General features: G+C 53.3%; 1 protein-coding gene across 1 annotated transcript; it reads right to left on the reverse strand.

The window, feature by feature from the left end:
- Positions 1 to 8,120: 8,120 nt before the first annotated feature.
- On the reverse strand, positions 8,121 to 17,209 carry NMUR1 (neuromedin U receptor 1). The gene is given in 6 exon segments (XM_061191338.1): positions 8,121 to 8,561; positions 11,207 to 12,092; positions 14,059 to 14,185; positions 14,353 to 14,439; positions 14,441 to 14,510; positions 17,143 to 17,209. Coding segments are annotated over 6 exon segments (1,620 nt in total). The 3' UTR covers positions 8,121 to 8,178.
- Positions 17,210 to 17,958: the final 749 nt, after the last annotated feature.

The following is a 17,958-nucleotide window of genomic DNA, read 5'->3' on the forward strand; positions in this document are numbered from 1 at the left end:
GCCTCGCCCAATCAGAGCCCGCGCTGCCTTTAGGCCAATCCCGAGCCGCAATCCTGGGTGGGGTGGGCAGTGCGCGAGCCTGGGGGCGGGGTCTCGAGCCGGGGCAGCCCGTGTTGCGCCTGCGCGCAGGGCGGACATTTTGGTTTGGGCGGGCCCGGGAGGCCCCTGAGTGGGTCAGGTGGGCGCCGGGCGTGAGCGCACCGTTTCCGTGGAAAGAGGCACGGGTTCCGCTACATGCGGGGACCTGGCGGGTGGTCACACACCTCGGCGCTTACCTACTAGTGGACTTGTAGGAAGTAAACAGGGGTCATAAAAACAGCCACTCATTGCGGGCTGGTAAACCAGGGTCGGTTCCAGGCTTTCACATCCATTAATCCGGTTAGGCAGCCACCCCTTCATTGGGGTGTGTGATAGTACTCTCGACATTTTCAGCCTAGAAGGAGGCACAGACCTTACAGCGCGAGGTGGAGCGGAGACCAGAACCCGGCAGTCGGCCTCTTGACCCCGGGGAACCTTCCCTCGCTGCCAACCCGCCTCTGAAGCTGCCTTCAAAGCAGTTAGTGATAGTAGTAATGGTCACAGCTAAAACATTAATATCTGTTTTGTGCCAGGTCTTATACTGGTTGCTTTTCATACATTTTATCATGGACTTTTCAAAACAAATCTGTGACTTAGAATCGGTTACTGGTTTCACAGGCTCACAGAGTGAGGTTAAGGTACTCGTCCGAGGCCATTGATTTGCATCCTCAATGACTTAATATGGTCTCTTAGTTTCTTTGAATTAAGCCATCTTTAATATGTGCTCTCTCAACGACCATTAGCACCATTAGGCCCAGTAGTAGGATCAAAATTCTAGGAATAATACCCACCTTGGGATTTGAAAATGAGCACTTTGGGTCATGTGTGTGTTTTTGGGGGGGTGGGGAAGGGTGGCCCTGAGTAAGGGGCCCTGCTTTTGTCCTAGCTTCAGAAAGTCCCAAATTGGGAAGGAAGAAGAGTAAGAAGAACGATTTGCCTACATATTTTAGATTTGGTACTTGACTGAATATAGTAAAAGAATATTGACCAATAGGATTTATCTCTGGAATGCAAGATGTCGCAAGGTAAGTTAATAATGTCAAACTAAGAGACTAAAGGAAGAAAAATACCTATCTTTTAGATAAACCTTATCTGAAAATGTAGAATAAACATTTGATGGCAAAAATTAAGAAGCATTCTTATTAAAATCTGTAATAAGAACTTGGGATATGAATGTCACTCTTAAGACACAGAGCAGGATTATGACAGAGCAAAAAAATTATGACAGATTTGGCCATGTTACAATTTAAAACCTTTGGATGCAAGAGTCTTTATAAACAAATTTAAAATATAAGGAACAAATTGGGAAGAAATATTTGTAACATATATAATAAAAAGTTAGTATCAGAATATGAAAAACTACAATAAGAAAAAGGCAAACAGGGACTTACCTGGTGGTCCAGTGGTTAAGATGCTGTGCTTCCAGTGCTGGGGGGGGGGGGGGGGGCGGTGCTGATTCCATCCCTGGTTGGGGAAGTAAGATCCCACATGCCATGGGGTGTGGCCAAAAGTTAAAAAAAAAAAAGGCAAACAAATATGGGCAAAGGATATGAAAAGTAGTTTTCAGAAGAAATTTAGGTGGCACGAAAAGATAAGAGATGCTCAGCTATACAACCACCAGGGAAAATATCATTTAAAACAATAATACAATACTATTTTGTATCATCAGATTAACAGAAATTAAAACATCAAACAAGTGTTTGGGGATCGTGGGGAAACTGGTGAGAAGGCAAATTGTTACCGTAGAGGTGGAAAAATATCTTTTTCCTCTACCTGTCTAAATTGTTAGCTGGGGCCCTGTAACAAAAGGCAGATTAACAAGCGAAAAGCATACTGTTTGATGTGACACAGGAGCCTTCATAAGGAAATGAAGACCTGAAGAATGGGTTAAACCTGAGTGTTTTGCTAGATTTGATGAAGAGTAGAGGGTGTCACAAAATGTGATAGGCTGGAAAGGAGTATGAGGTAAGTGTGGTCTTGGTGTCCTCAGTCTTGGAGAAAAGAATGCTTTCCTCTGGGTAGAGGGAGAGCACCTCTCACGTGAGGGTCTTATGACCTGCTTCAGGGGAAGGTCAGAGAGTCCTCTCTGCACATGCTGTATTACCAATGCATTTGGCTTAAAATATTCAGTATGCCAAGGTGCTGTATTTTGGGGTAGCATATCCTGAACCCCCTCATTACAAACACCTGGAGAGAAATTTGGCGACTTCCTGTTGAGGTAAAAATTCTCCTTCCTTAAATTTAGGAATTCCACTTTTCTCACCTAGAGATAAGGGATCACGCTGATGAAGATACAAATATGTGAATCTTTATTGCAAACTTAAAATTTATTATGGACATTTTCAAACATACGTTATGAATTAGAATATAATGAATCCCTTTTTACCTACCACCTCAATCACTTCAATATTTTTGCAGTTCTTTTTTCAGCTATTCCTTGCCCCACTTTTTTTTCCTCTCCCTCTCTCCCTGTTTTTTTTTTGGCTTGAGTATTTTAATGTGACTCCCAGGCATCCTATTATTTCGCCAGTAAACACTTTATTAAGTACTGATACAGGCTATCAGGATTAATATCATCTAATATCTAGTCTGTGTTGAGTCTTCTGTCTCAAAAATGCCTTTTTGCTGTTGGCATGTTTGAATTAGGATTCAGACATTTCCATGCATTACATTTGGTTGATACATCTTTTAAATCTTTTTTACTCTGTAATAGAAACCCCCTTTTAAATACCATTTATCTGTTGAAGAAACCAAGCCGTTGTCTTACAGAATTTGTCCTTATACTAGATTTGGCTTTCCCCGTTGAGGTGTCTTGAACATGCTCCATCCGCAGTGATCTTGTAAACTGCCACTTAGATCTGGAGGCTTCCTTACATTCAGCTTCAATTTTTTTTTTTTGCAGGACTTATGGTTGGTTTTGTGTACTTGTTACATCCTTCTAGAAGGCACTTAATGTCTGGTTAAGTCACCACTTTTAGTGATGGTAAAATTGATCTCTCAGTTTGGGTATTGTCAGCTTCATCCATCCATCGTAACCATGGACATTGTACCGGACGGTTCAAGGCGGTTCTCTCATAAAGCAAATGATTGAAAACAATCTATTATTCATTAATGAGGGGAGGGTATATGTGTGGGAAATAACAGGGATCAAATTGCCAGAATGTTAATAGTGGTTAATTTAGGTGTTGGGAATAAAAGTAATTATTTGTGTACTTCATTTTTTTTTTTCAAATTTACTAAAATGGAAAGAAATCCTGCCTATGCATGAAGGCCAGACAGACAAGGAAAAAGACTGGAGGGAAGGTTCCAAGTCCAAATTCCAGGAAGAGCAACCAGGGAAGTCCAGAGAATGAGAGCAAAGAACTTGGACCGCAGTCTGCTTTGCTATTGTTTTTGCCTGTCCAGTGTCCATTCCTCCTCCTGACGGCCCCTGTTTCCTTTAGGGTCTCCCCCTCCTCCCCTGGATTCAGTTTTGGTGGAACTGTCATTATAGCTGCTCAACCCTTCCCTGGCCAAAGCTCAGGGGCCAGTCCAACCCCTTCTCCCAGGACTCTGAGCAGCATCGCCTCCTCCTGGAAACCTTCCCTCCACTGGGGCAGCTGCCTCTCTTCTGTGCCCCCAGACTTCCAGCTGTCAGAACACTTGTATGCCCCCGCTCCCAGCCTTGTACAGTCCCTGGCACGTGGTACTCAATACGTGTTAGCTGAATGAATGATGCCCACACTGCTTAGAGCTGATGAAGGTACTTGAATATTAGATTAAAAGACCCCAGGTACTCTTGTAGATGTTCCAGAGAATGTGGCAGCAGCTTCCAGGCCCTCCAGCCTAGCCCTAGCCTGTGGCCACCTCTCCTGAGCCAGGGCACTCTTACCCAGCCAGGTACGGCCTTCCCTGAATCCCCACTGTCCCTCACCTGGGCCGTGGCCTCTATTCCTAAACAGCCCCCCAGTTGTCCTGCCCTGCCTTGTGCAGAAGCTTGAAAGAAGGTGAAGTTGGGGTGTTGCCTTTAAAGAGGCCACACAAAGGGACATTTACCTTAGTAACTACCATCCTCAAACTAAACCTCGTAGGAACCTGGACACTGTTTGAAAGGATGCAGCGGTCAGTGTTGGCCTCTGAGTCTCTTATTTGTGCGCAGGCAGGTTGCTCATCCTTTGTTTAGAAATGTCAGTACCTTTCAGTCCAGTCTGACTTTGGCCTAAGGCCAGTCTGACTTTTGAGTCAGGATTTGAACCCAGGCAGCCTGACTAGAGTCCCTGCTCACCACCTTTATACCCTACTGCTTTGTCAGAAGAAACATACTAAAGTTCTTGTGCTGAAGAGGATTAGACTGTTAGAAAAATGTAAATGTGTTTCTAGGATCAAATTCCTTAAGTCTGTCCTCATCGTTCTTGCCTCTTAAAAAAAGTTTTAAAAACAGAGTGAGAGAGGAGAATGATTAAGTATTACAGACTGTAGTTTGGGGTTTCAAAACAGTGATAATATCTGCTCATCTTAGAAATATGTAAAGACAACCACTAGTAGAACAGACAGAATGTGTAACCTTCACAGCAGTGGTAGATGGATCTGTTAAGGTTCTTGGTTGCAAACAGCAGCAAACAACTCTGGCCAACTTAAGCAAAAAAGGAATTTATTGAAAGGCTCTTAGTAGCTCAGAACAACAAGAAGGTTGAAAAACCGGCAGAGAAAATGGGCAGAAGCCAAGGCAGGCTGGGCAGCAGGAGCCCCGGGAGCAGCCTGGGTGGGATGCTGCCGTTAGCACTGCTGCCCTGGACGTGTCGGCCCCTGTTGTCATGGGTCTTAGTATCACTCCCAGTGGAAGTCCCAGGTCAGATCATCCAGCTGCCTGAGTGCCAGTCCTGGGTCACACAGTGATGTCAGTGATGCAGGGTCCAGAACCCTTTCAGCTTCTGTAGTAGGAGCCTGGGCTTGGTCTCACAACAAGAGTCACACACACAGGGATTCCCCTCAATGGGAAGGGAGTGCAAATACTAGGAAGCCCTCCAAAAAGGCAACTCCTCTCTACAGGGAAGACATGGAACAAAGAAGACTTGGTGGATCCACTAGAAGACAAGGATGGGGAAGAGGGAGACACCAAGAAGTGTACAAAATGAGATGGGCTCCCAGGTGTCGGGATTGATTTGGAGACGCCATCTGACTATGTAAGAATAGATGTGAAGTGTTGCACACTTTATATTTCCTGAGCAGGTACTTCACAGAAGGAAGGGTGGGCAAACGCAGCTTTGTTGATGAGACTCGTCTTGGCGAGTTCCCAAAGAAAACCTTTTTTCTGAGAAGGAAAGGGTGATCCCAGTATGTTCACCTTGGCCCTCAGAAATACTGGCAGAGAGGGTTGTGTGTGATAGACCATGGGATCTAGGACCCATCAGAAAGGAAGTGTACATGAGAGGAAGCTGATGGATGGGGAGAAAGCAGAGTGGTCGAGAACTGGGAAGGTTAGATGAGGTTAAAGAATAAATGTATCATTTATAGAGCAGCAGAGCAGGAAAGAGGCAATCATGGTCAAGAGCTCACACTTCCAGAAATGGAAAAACGCCCGAGGTCCTGGGAGTCAGGATGTTACCAAGGGGCCAAAAGGCCAGGGTGGAGGAGAGTCTCCAGAACTGCAGGAAAGATCAGGAGCTGATACCAGGGCAGCAGTGGGCCATCCACGGGGACTTCAGCATCACCCAGGATAATGGCAGGAGTGGAGCAGACGGGAAGTAGAGCGGGCCCAAATTCTCGAACATGGGAGGAGGAGGGATCTGTGTGACTGCAGCCAGAGCCAGGACGGGAGGTGACTCGAGCCCCAGATGAGCCAGGACTCCTGTCCTGGGAGTAGCACGGGGCACTCGGGAATGCTGCTGTCCCCCTGACCAGTGCAGAAGAGCAAGCGGCAGGGGATGCTGCTTCCAGGAGAGAGTGGGATCTTGCTGGCTGGCCTTTCCACCTCCACCCTTTTTTCTCCAGGGCTGAGCCCAGAGCTGCTGCTTCCACTTTCCATGGTAACCAGTGACTCCTGACAAGTGGGACCTAGCCACTGACATGCCGTGGAGACACCTGAGAGACATCAAATTTACAGAGCCCAGGCCTTCCGATAACTCACATGCCCCGCCTTCCCCAACCTGCCCAGTGCCTCTCTGCCCATAGTAGTCCCTTCATAAATACTGACCAGAGCCTCAGGAGCATGTCACCTCTGTCACTTAAGAGAGGCCCCAGGGAGTCCAGTTTGGGAACAACGGCAGGTTCCAGCCTGAAGTCTGGCCTCAGCTGCTTCCCCCGACGACACCCCAAGGCCACCTGGGAGCTCATTTCAGAGGTGACATTGGGCACTCATAGCTCTGCACAGCCTCTTTTCACAAGCTCCTTTCTCAAATCCCCCCATCCTGTCTTATATGTGGTGGTTACCCCTGGAAAGTAAAGCTATGGGTGGCTTTTTAATTTTTTCTTTTCCTTTAGACTTAATCCTTTCTTTAAAAAAAACTGTAGTAAAATACATATAAAATTTAAATCTTAACCATTTAAGTGTACAATTCGATATTGTTCAAGCATATTCACATTGTTTTGCCACCAATCTCCAGAACTTTTTCATCTTAAAAACTGAAACTCTGTACCCATTAAACAACTTTCTATTTCCCCCTCCCCCCATCCCCTAGCAAGGGTGGTTTTTAATCATTTTAAATTGTTTTCATTTTTGCTCATTTGTACTTTCCAATTTTTCTAAAATGAGTATTTATTATTTTTACAACTGAATTTCAAAAACTCCAGGACATTTTTGTACAATCTTCTCCACTTTGCAGTCAGGGGACCTGGGGCCTGAGCTGTGGAGAGTCTGCAGGGAGAACCTGTAGCTCCCTGGGCGCCCTGCAGCTCCCCGCAAGGGAGGCCAGGGCTCCTTCTGCTGCAGTCCCCTCTTAGGAGGAGGACAGGTCAGGGACTGCAGCAGGACAAGTTCTGGCCATTAACTGGGTCCTGACTGAGCACCCAGTTACCCACAGGGATTCGGGATGGAGCTTCGTTTCAGGACTCACGTGTCTCTCTTCTCACCTCACTGAGCCCCAAGCAGTTCTCACGGAGTCACTCGTTGCCCTTGGTTGGCCCATGTCTCTTGCCCCCAGAGATTCTCTGGCCAGTCAGGCCCAATGCGCTGCTCATCTCAGGCCCCCAAGCCAGCCTGGGAGGAGGTGAAGACAGAGGCAGGCAGGGGCCTCTGCTCACACACAGACCCTCGGTCGGTGCCAAGCCTCACTTGCTCTAGGACAAGCAAAGAATGTTCCCTGAGTGGCTCTCGAGGGGGTGGGGTGGGGGGCTCGTAGAGGTCAGGGAGGGAGTAAGGGTTGGGGTTAGTGAGGATGTAAAGAGTAATTTCCGCCTTGCTAATCTGAGGTATCTGTTTTGTTGAAAGCAGGGACTTAGGCACGCACACAGAAAACCACAGCTGAAGTGCCAAAGCGCGACACTCCAGAATGTCACGGCCCCTTTCATTTTGCAAACAGGGCCTGAGGCTTGTAAGGCGAGGCAGTTTGCCTGATGCAGGGACAAGGTGGTGGTGGCTCAGCTGAGACCGGAGCCAGGTCTCCTGGATCCCTGACACACCTGCCGCCTAGTGGCTCCACCAGGTGGAGCTCCCAGAGCAAAACAAGCCGACGGGGGGGGGCCAGGGAGGGGGGTCGGGTCAGAATCCCAGGTGCAGGCCAAGAGCTAGAGAGGGACAGAATGGGCCAGGACTTGCAGAAGCTCTTCAAGAAATGGGAAGGAAAGGTAGGGCGCCACGGAAACACTTCAGAAACGGGCTGGGGGTGGGGGGTCCCCAGATGGAGTCTTGCCGTGCGCGGTTATCCGACCACGATGTTCCCCTTCCAGGGGAAGGGCTGTAACTGGGGACCTGAGAGTCTGGAGGACAGACAGCAACCTTACAGTCCTTCAGATCCATGGGTGGGGCAGGAATCACTGAGGTGCTGGTCAGGGTTTCTAGGCTGAAGTGGGGACGGGGCACGAAGGGGGACAGGCCGCGAAGACACGCTGCAGAGGAGGCAGGTGTGGCCCCCAAAGCTGGCGTGGCCCTCTGGGCCCTCAGGGTGAAGCTGCCTGAGGCTCCTCTCAGGAGAGGTCCGTCTCTTGCCGCCCCTCTGGGCCACCGTTCTCAGCCAGGGGCTGGGCCCTGCTGCCGGGGGAGCCCATGTCACACAGGGTGCTGCCCGTGGTCACCCTGCTGAGGCTGTGGGAGCTGCGGCGGGGTCCGTGGCGGCGACACCGGGTCCCCAGGCACAGGGCCTCCCGGAAGGTGTCCCGGAAGCGGCTGGACATGAGGCTGTAGAGCATAGGGTTGGCGGCCGAGCTAAAGTAGAAGAAGACGCCGGAGACGACGTGCACGTACTGGAAGGCCAGGTGCAGGCCCTCGGTCCAGCGGGACACGAGGCTCCACATGAGGCGGTCGATGTGGAACGGGGCCCAGCAGATCCCAAACACCACGACCAGGACAACTGTGGGCAGAAAGGGAGCCTGTTCTCTCCTCTCGTCTCCCACCGGCCACCCACACCCACTGTCCATCTGGAGGTTTCTGGAAGTTTGCCTGCCCTGGCCGCACCCCTATAGGAGAGGCTGCTCTCGCCCCTGTCACCGACTGGGCAGTGGGCGTGCGCCCTGGACCAGGTGTGAACACCCGGGCCAAGCTGGCCTGGTCCGATTCTCTCACCGTGGAACTGGAACTAAGTGACAGCTGTGGATGCTGAGCCCCAGCGTGACCCAGTGCGGCTAAGGCCCACTCTGGGTGCCACTCGGGGGCCATGCCTGCTTATGCATAAGCAGAGAGAAGCAGGAGGATGCGGCCTGTGGTCAGACAGCAGTAGCCAGGGAGTAACAGGGAGAGCGAGACAAACACAACCCCCACGCACTTGGCTGTCTTGGCCCTAGAAGCCTTCCCAGCCCCCAGCCCCCAGCTCTCCTGGGCGCCCCTGAATATCCTGCCCTGCATTACCTCCCCTTTCCTCGACAGCCCCACCCCAAGCCCCAGTAAAAGGCAGGACAGGCCAGCCAATCCTTCACTCTTTCTCCGGAGCTTCCCTCCAGCCCTGGTTTTCACCCTACCCTTCCTGGGTCTTTGCTATCAGGTCTGCATTGATTTTTGTTTCTTGTTTCTCATGTTTGCGTCTCCAGCTCACAATCCTTCCCCTGCAGTGTCTTCCCCCTTACATTCCAGCGTGGTTTTCCTCATAATCCCGGATTTCAATCAGAACGTTGCTTACATCCCCAGCACACAGCCTGGTGCACAGTAGGCCCTCAGAAAGAGAAGACAGGAGAAGGAGGGAGAGAAGAAAGCCAGAGCCCCGGGCCAGCCAGCGAGGCAGCCTTAAGGAAACACCCCACTTTCCCAGGGCGAGAGCCATCCCAGATGAGCAGACTCGGCCCGGCTAGGCAGGGCAGTAGGAGGCAGCAGAGGCAGACAGGGGCAGGTGGTCTGTAGTGCAGGAGGCAAGCACAAGGCTCCAGGTCAGTCCCATCTTAGGGGGCTGTACAAGTGACCATGGGCTCTGGGACACTGTTCTGGGGGGTGAGAGGAGTGAGTCTCTCTCTGGGAATGGGGCAGTCCCCAGTTAGCTGGCCATAATCCCATGGCTTTGACCAGGGTCTCACCAGCCCTGTCCTGCCCTGGCTCACCCCATCTACCTGATTCAGGCTCTGTGGGACCGGGCAGGATGGGGAGGGAATCAATGACTGGCTTAGCGTCAGTTTGCCTGGTTTCCCCAGGGCCACTGTTTTTGAAAAAGCACCAGGCCTAGGCCACAGTAAGATCCAGAGCCTCAAGCCAGCTGGGCGTGCCCTGGCCGGCCCCAATCCACACTTCTGCCCTGATTCTCCTGTGCTCTGCACACAGACCTTCACAAACATGCCTCCAACGACCTCTTTTAGATCATGATCCCTCCTCTGGTCCCCAGGGAACTGCAGACATGGTGTGCAGGAAATTCACCATCTTGCCTTTCCAGCACCCTGCTCCCCTTCTTTTGGGAGCTTTGCTCCCCCCGGATCCCACCATGTGGGTCTGTGGGGGCTGCTCACCTCAGCATCCTGCCACTCTGGCCCGGTGGCAGGCCATGACCCAAGCCCACCAATCAGAATCCTTCCCTGGGATTTTCCATAGCCACTAAGGGAAGAGGACAGTTAGTTCCTCAGGAAAGGGGAACTCTGTGCCCATGGTCCTGCCTCCCACGCTACTTAGGGAAGGACAGAACCAACATATTTAGGAGCAAAGATGAGAGACCTGGAGGGTCCAGAGCCCATGAACAGCTCTGTCATCCTGGAGCCCAGCCGCAGGCCTCTGCCCTGTCTGTGGTTGGCTCCATGAGCAAGGGCTGGCTTCATGGGTGCCACCTGTGCATTTGCACAGAGCCCTGACCTTCGAACCTTCAAGACAGCAGCTCTGGGATTTCCCTGGTGGCACAGTGGTTAAGAATCAGCCTGCCAATGCAGGGGACATGGGTTCAAGCCCTGGTCTGGGAAGATCCCACATGCCGTGGAGCACCTAAGCCCGTGCGCCACAACTTCTGAGCCTGCACTCTAGAGCCCGAGAACCACAACTACTGAGCCCGTGTGCTGCAGCTTACTGAAGCCCATGCGCCTAGAGGCCATGCTCCGCAACAAGAGAAGCCACCGCAATGAGAAGCCCGCGCACCACAACGAGGAGTAGCCCCCGCTCGCCGCAACTAGAGAAAGCCCGCGTGCAGCAACGAAGACCCAACGCAGCCAAAAATAAATATAATTAATTAATTAATTATTTTAAAAAAAAACAGCTGCTCTACTATTGCTGTCTTGACATTCTTAATGATTTTTTTAACAGGGGACCCTGAATTTTCATTTTGCATTGGGCCCCACAAATTATGTAGCTGATCCTGCCATGAACCATTAGCATTTACCTTTGGTGTCACTTTCTCAAGGGTAATCTAGAAGAGTATACACACATGCAGTGCATGCGCACACACACGGGGGAGTGAGGGGTGGGGGGGTTACTCCACACCTCACACTCAGCCTCCATCCTAAACCGAAACACCCGGCCCCTTCCCCCAGGCCCCTGGAAGCCCCAGCCCCATACCCAGTGCCTGGCTCCGCCCCTCTTCCCAGCAGCAACACTTACACAACATCTTGGTCACCTGTGTCCGACTCCTATCCTGCAGCGGCTGGAGCCTGCGGCCGTCGCTAGTCCTGGCCCTGCCCTTGGCCTCCTGCCTGAGAATCAGCAGCCTGTCACGCCGCAGCCGCAGCCCGATGAGCAGGTAGAGCACGCTGATGGTGGCCATGGGCAGGCAGAAGAAGAGCAGCGCGGTGGCCTGCACGACCAGGTTGTAGAGGGCTCTCCGGCGGACCAGGGTGCACACGGCCGAGTTGGGCACCGTGCCCCGGCAGGGCACGTCCAGCTGCCGAATGCCGTGCAGGCTGGTGTTGGGCAAAGAGCAGAGCAGGGCGAGGCCCCAGATGGCCCCAAGCACGCGGCGCACGTGGGCATGCGTCACTACGGACCTGGCCTGCAGCGGGTGCACCACGGCCACGTAGCGCTCTATGCTCAGGGCGGTGACGTTGAGCACCGAGGCCAGGCAGACAGTCTCGAAGAGCAGCGTGCGGAAGTAGCAGCCACCGGCGCCCAGCAGGAAAGGGTAGTTGCGCCACATCTCGTAGAGCTCCAGGGGCAGACCCAGGAGCAGCACCAGCAGGTCCGACACGGCCAGGCTGAAGAGGTAGTAGTTGGTGGGCGTGCGCATGGCCCTGTGGCGCAGGATGACCGCGCAGGTCAGCGCGTTGCCCACGGCGCCCACCACGAAGATCAACAGGTACGTGACACAGATGGGCACGAACAGCTCCGTCTGCTGGGGCCCCAGGTACTTGAGCCTGAGCTCCTCATCAGTCAGGTTCAAGTCCTGTGGGTCAAAGGGCCCCAGGGCCCTGCTGCCATTGCAGGGCACCGGGCTCCTTGCACCCAGGGACCTGTCTCCAGGGAGGGTGGAGCAATTGAGGCAGAGAGGAGCCTGTGGAACAGAAGAGAGAGAGACACCCAGAAAAGTCACTCAGGGAATCTGGTTCTGTTGTTATTCGTCAAACCAAAGATGCCATCGACACCAAGAAGGCCGATATATCATGTGCCGCTGAGCAGGAAAAACTCCGCCATCCATTGTAAGATAGATGCATCACAATTTCATCTTAAAAATGTACATCTTAGGGACTTCCCTGGCAGTGCAGTGGTTAAGACCGTGTGCTTCCACTGCAGGGGGCACGGGTTCAATCCCTGGTTGGGGAAATAAGATCCCGCATGCCGCGTGGTGTGGCCAAAAAAAACAAAAACAAGTATATCTTTTTTTTTTAAATAAATTTATTTATTTATTTATTTATTTATTTATTTATTTTTGGCTGTGTTGGGTCTTCGTTTCTGTGCGAGGGCTTTCTCCAGTTGCGGCGAGTGGGGGCCACTCTTCATCCCAGTGTGCGGGCCTCTCACTGTCGCGGCCTCTCCCGTTGCGGAGCACAGGCTCCAGATGCGCAGGCTCAGTAGTTGTGGCTCACGGGCTTAGTTGCTCCGCGGCATGTGGGATCTTCCCAGACCAGGGCTCGAACCCGTGTCCCCTGCATTGGCAGGCAGATTCCCAACCACTGCACCACCAGGGAAGCCCCAAAAACAAGTATATCTTTAAAATGATAAAAAGTGGGACTTCGATTTTAAATTTAACGATCTACTGAAACCTTTGAACGGAGATGGAGACTCTCAAGCATGGGCTATGCCATCAGCAGTCACCCTTTGGGTCTCTCCCCTTTCAAGTCATGGACTTTGGGAGAGACACTCAGTTTGGGCATCTGTAAAATGAGCACAATGCACAGTATCACATGGTCTTTAAGAGCAAGGTCTCTGGAAACAGCTGCCTGGATTCAAATCCAGCCTCCCCAATTTCGAGCTGTGGGACTATTTGCATGGTAACCTCTCTGTGGCTGTTCCCATATTACAAGGATCCAGGAATTTAAGACATGAAAGGTATTAACACAGGGCCTGCCTGACACACAGAAGGGCCTGATTACATCACCTCACTGTGAGGACTGAGTCACTGTGGGGATCAAGCAAGGCAGTGAAAGGGCCAAAAACTATAATGCTGATCCAAAAGTTTGTTCTTGTTTCTGTTTTCTATCACCTGAATTGTTTGAAGTAGGACTATTTGACACCCTTGACACTGCCAGCTCTGGGGTTCCCTCTCCTTTCTCCAGCTCCCATCTCTTTGCCAGTCCACCAGATATAGTAGTTAAGGACGCAGGCCATGGAACTAAACAGACTGGCCTGGGGTCAAATGCTAGCTCTGCTATCCTCTTCTGTGACATGCCCTCACTGTGCCTCAGTCTCCTCACCTGTAAAATGGGTAAGTAGAGCCTACCTCATAGTTTCTGGGAAGATTAAATGAAAGAATAAAGTTCTCAGGAGTGTGCCTGACACATTTCAGGTGCTCAACTTCAATGCATAGTGACATGATCCTTACTTCCCACCTGGCAAGGGAAGGACAGTCTAAGGGACATGGGGCAGGGGTTGAACGGGATTCCACTGGGCATGTGTCTTGGCGCGAAAGATCGGGAGCTGCCCTTCTGAGCCTATTCCCCAAGCTCACCACCACCACCTCCCCTCCCTTCTGAGCAACCGCGGATTTTCAGGCTCGGTTCCTGGATCCTCTCCCTGGATTCTCTTTTCAGCTCCATTTCCTGTCCTCAGATGGGGGTTTGGGGCTCCCGTGGCCCACGTACCTCCGCACCTACCACTCGACTTTCTTTTTCAGGTCGGTCTCTCTCCTAGATCCCAAGTATTCTTAATCCCGAGTATCTTTCTCCTCACCGAAGCCTCCACCCAGAAGCCTACCCCAGCCTCCCTGCCTCTCTTACACCTAATCCCCGCATTTTGGAATCGAGGGGCATCTTCATCCACTCAAACGTTCCGCCCGCGCCCGCCGCACCCTCACTCCCTACCCCGGCTGTTGCGGGAGCCGAGCGGGGACCGAGGAGATGAGCTGGGAATGCGCAAGCGCCAACCCAGGTTCGAGAGAGGTTCCCTACGCCCCCGAGAAAGGTCGCTGCACCGGAGCCCCCAGCCCCGCGGCGTGCGTGGCCGACAGAAAGACAGAAATACCCCAGGAGGCTGCGAGTCCCCGGGGAGGGGGGCGTCCCGACGGGCCCCTCCGATCCCTACAGCCCTGGGGAGACCCTGCCCGAGCGCTCTTCCCGCCGCGCCCGTGCCCACGCCGGCATCCCGTTCACCTACCATGCAGTCTGCGCCCCGCGAGATCCAGGGGCCGGGAGCCCACCCGCCGAGCGTGGGGCGGGCGTCCGCGGATCGATCGACGGACAGACGCGGCGCGAGAGCAAGCCGACGGGCAGACTGAGGGCGGCCGGCGCACTAGCAGCCCGCCGGGTCGCCCCGCCTGTCAGAGGCCGGGGACGCTCTGGCCAAGACCGCCAACAGGGGGCAGTGGTGCCCCTGCATCCCACCCGGCCGCTGAACCCAGACAGGCTCGTCTGGGGCCCCCACAGCCACCCAAACCGTAGTGATTGTGTTTCCAAGTGTCTGATGGGGCGCTTCCAGGAACACCCTTACCTCATGGAGCCCTCACTACAACCCATTTTACAGATGAGAAAACTGAACCTCAGGGAGATGAAGTTCGAATGATCTGGGTCTCACACCCTGTCCCTGCGCTCCAGGGTGCTTACTCTTAGCTTAATCTCTTATTACGGTGTCTCTCCAGATCCCACCTCCTCCTGCCCCACGTTTCAAATGCACCTCCAAGGACGTCCCACCAGCCCCTCCAAGTCAACAAGCCCCAAAAGGTCTCATCCCCCCTCCTAGGCTTCACATGGGATTCCTCCCCCTCTATCTCAGTCCCAGGACAGCAGTCTCCACTCCCTCTCCCTTAACGCTCTCTCACTTCAGGTCCTCCAGCCCGAGTCCAGTCCTCATCCCCCCACAGGACTGCTGCTGGAACCTCCATTCTCCCTCTGGTCTGGGCTCCCACAGCCCAGTCATCTTCCTGAACCCCCAACGATGGCACTCCTCTTCTTGAAAACCTTCTGTAGGACCCCCCACTCCCTTCTGAAAAAGAACACCAAAGTCTAGCCTGGTTTCGGACCTCCCCACCCCACTTGCCTTCCTGGTCCCCCGTCACTATGTTCTCCCACCCCAAATACCCCCAATACCTCACAGCCATTCAAATGGTCCCCCTGCTCCTCTCTCCCTACCACAGGGTGTCCACAGGAGGGAGGAAACTGTAGAGAGGGAAGAGGCCTCCTCCTGCTCCCCCAAACTGTGCACTTGTTCACCCCAGCAGGGAGCACCTTCCCTGCTTGGCCCGCCTCCTCCAACCGGCTCCTTAGCTGAAGTTATTTCATCAGGAACTTGCTAGGGAGCTTAGAAGCGTGGATCTCACAGGCTGAAATGCTGGCTCCTGGGCCTCTTCCCAAAGTTTGATTTGCTTAGTCTGGGCGAGATCCAGAAATCCTCATTTTTGACACACACACCCTCCAGAGAGCCCCAGGCCCCAGAATCACACTGTGACAAGCACCAGGAAGGGTTAAGTATAAAGCCCCAGGCCCCAGGAAGGCTGCTGTGAGCTGTGTAGAGGGAAGAGACTCAGCCCCTCTGTGCCTTGTAGAACGTGTAACCATCCTTACCATGGCGTGCACGCTGTGAGACGCGGGCTGCAAAGATTCAGCCCAGGGCTGGCACAGGGCCAGCACTCAAGAACATCGGGTGGGATTCAGGTGGGATTATCTCTATTTAATGACAATTGGAGGCAAAACCTTCTTCCCTCAGACTCTCTCTGCCCCACCCTCTCCCCATGAGTCACTGCCTGGCCTTGGAGACTGGAAGTTAGACCCTGTCCGCCTCGCTGCCTTCCCAGGAACTCCACATGTAAACACAGCCCCAGGCACAGAGAGGTTGCAGGCAGCGCAGGGACACACGGTGCCCATGTCCCTAGGGGAAAGGATTCTGGGGTGTCCCTGAGACTTAACGACTCAACCTCAGATGCGTGAGCCTGGCTGGATGGAAACTTCAAGATCGGGGCTGCCATCACGTCAGATGAGCAGTGAGGGGAAGACAGCCCACCATGGGGTCACAGACCGCACTTGGCACGTGATGAGCCTTGTCGACCCCTACCCCCCTCACTGGAACACATTCACGCACACCACTGTGACCACTTCGTACAGACTCTGAGCGGCCTGAAACCCACTGTGGACCCTTTGGAGGCGCTCAGAGCCCAGGAAAGGATGGGGAAGGACCTTATCTCTGTCTTACAGAGGGAGAATGGCTCCCGCCTGCTAGGAATTCCTACAGCTGGCTGCGTCATTCACAGCATTAGCAGCCATCAAAGGCCATGTCAGGCTACAAGGGTAGCCTCCCAAGAGGAGAGGCCCGTGGCCATAATGGCTGTAGCGCCGTCCAGAGGGCCCTGGGTGTCCCAGCCCCTGGGCTGGAGCTTGAGAGCACCACGGCAGCAAGTCCATCAGAACCCCATGACATCTACTGCCTCCCTCTCCATCCTGAGGTGGCTTCCCCAGGGCCATGTCCATCCGGGGACTCCCACAAGGCTGAGGCCTGGACTAGATGGGTGCCAGGTTTTCTGGGTATATACCTCGGTCTCCTGAGCTTAGCTGGTGGACATCTACCCAGACTTGGGTGCTAGGGGCCCAACTCCACGCGACAGCAAATCTGCCAAGCGTGTGCCACTGGGACCTCCAGGAGCCGGTGGGCTCACCTCCCAGGTCCTGGAGCGTGTACAGGGCTCACTGGGCCTGAGGCACGTGATGAGTCCCATAGCCCTCCCCACCCTGCTGACTCCTGGGAGGTCCAGAAACCCCACCCCACCCTGCTTTACTGCCCTCGGGGATGAGACAAGGAGGGTGAGGTGAGCTTGGGGACACTGAGGCGCTGGATGGGACGGAGGGGCAGTTCTGCAGCCTGGGCCAGGGGGACAGCCCGGGACCCACCAGTAATCGGGCTCAGCAAACACGGAGAGCTGGGAACAGCAAACGTCCGAGTAGGAGAGTCGCCGTGCTTACCTGGGCACTTTCCCAGGTCAGAGCCCTTTCGACCTGGCTCTGCTCGGCTGGCTCTGAGCCAGGCCATGGCCAGGAGAGAGGAGGAAAGTTCTGGGTCCCACAAGGTGGTGGGGGGCTGGAATGCACCTCAGTAAGCTGTGCCGCTTGTGTGGTCATCCGTACTGCCGAGCCCCCATACCTGGTTCTGCTCACAGAAACTGGCCTACTGCCAAGAAGAGAGACAGTAAAGGAAGGCAGGGGACAGCGGGGCCTGGATGAGAATCCCCACTCTGCCAGAGACTGTGCGTGCCAGACCCCAGCTTCCTGGTCTGTAAACCAGCAAGAACAGCACCTGTCTGTCAGGGTGCTGTGAGGATTCAGAGAGATAACGTGGGTTAAAACACTTAGGGCTGACACTCTCAAGAAATGGTGGTCATAACTCTGCTCAGAATTCTCTGGGAGATACCAGAAAACTGCCAGGAGTCAGGGCTGGTGTGGAAGCCGGAAGACAGGAGAGCTTCACTCAGCAGGTTGGAGGGGAAGGTCCCCAGCAAGCTGGGGCGGGAGAGCTGTCCCCAGTGGGAGGGAGGGAGATCACGAAGCTGTGGGGAGCATGGGCAGGCCAGGCCCTGCAGCTGGACCTCGGATACCTCCGCCTCTCCTGCCCATGAAGAGGCCCACTTGGGACCATCCGGCCCCTTGCTGCCAAAGGGCCATGAGCTGGTTCTGAGCTACCCCAGTCTCTCAGCTTTTTATATTGGCACAATTTCACACTTTCAGAAAAGTTGAAAGAATACAACCAAGAATTCCTATACACCCTTGACACTGATTCATCAA

Source organism: Eubalaena glacialis, chromosome 1 (genome assembly GCF_028564815.1).
Source record: "Eubalaena glacialis isolate mEubGla1 chromosome 1, mEubGla1.1.hap2.+ XY, whole genome shotgun sequence".
NCBI lineage: Eukaryota > Metazoa > Chordata > Mammalia > Artiodactyla > Balaenidae > Eubalaena > Eubalaena glacialis.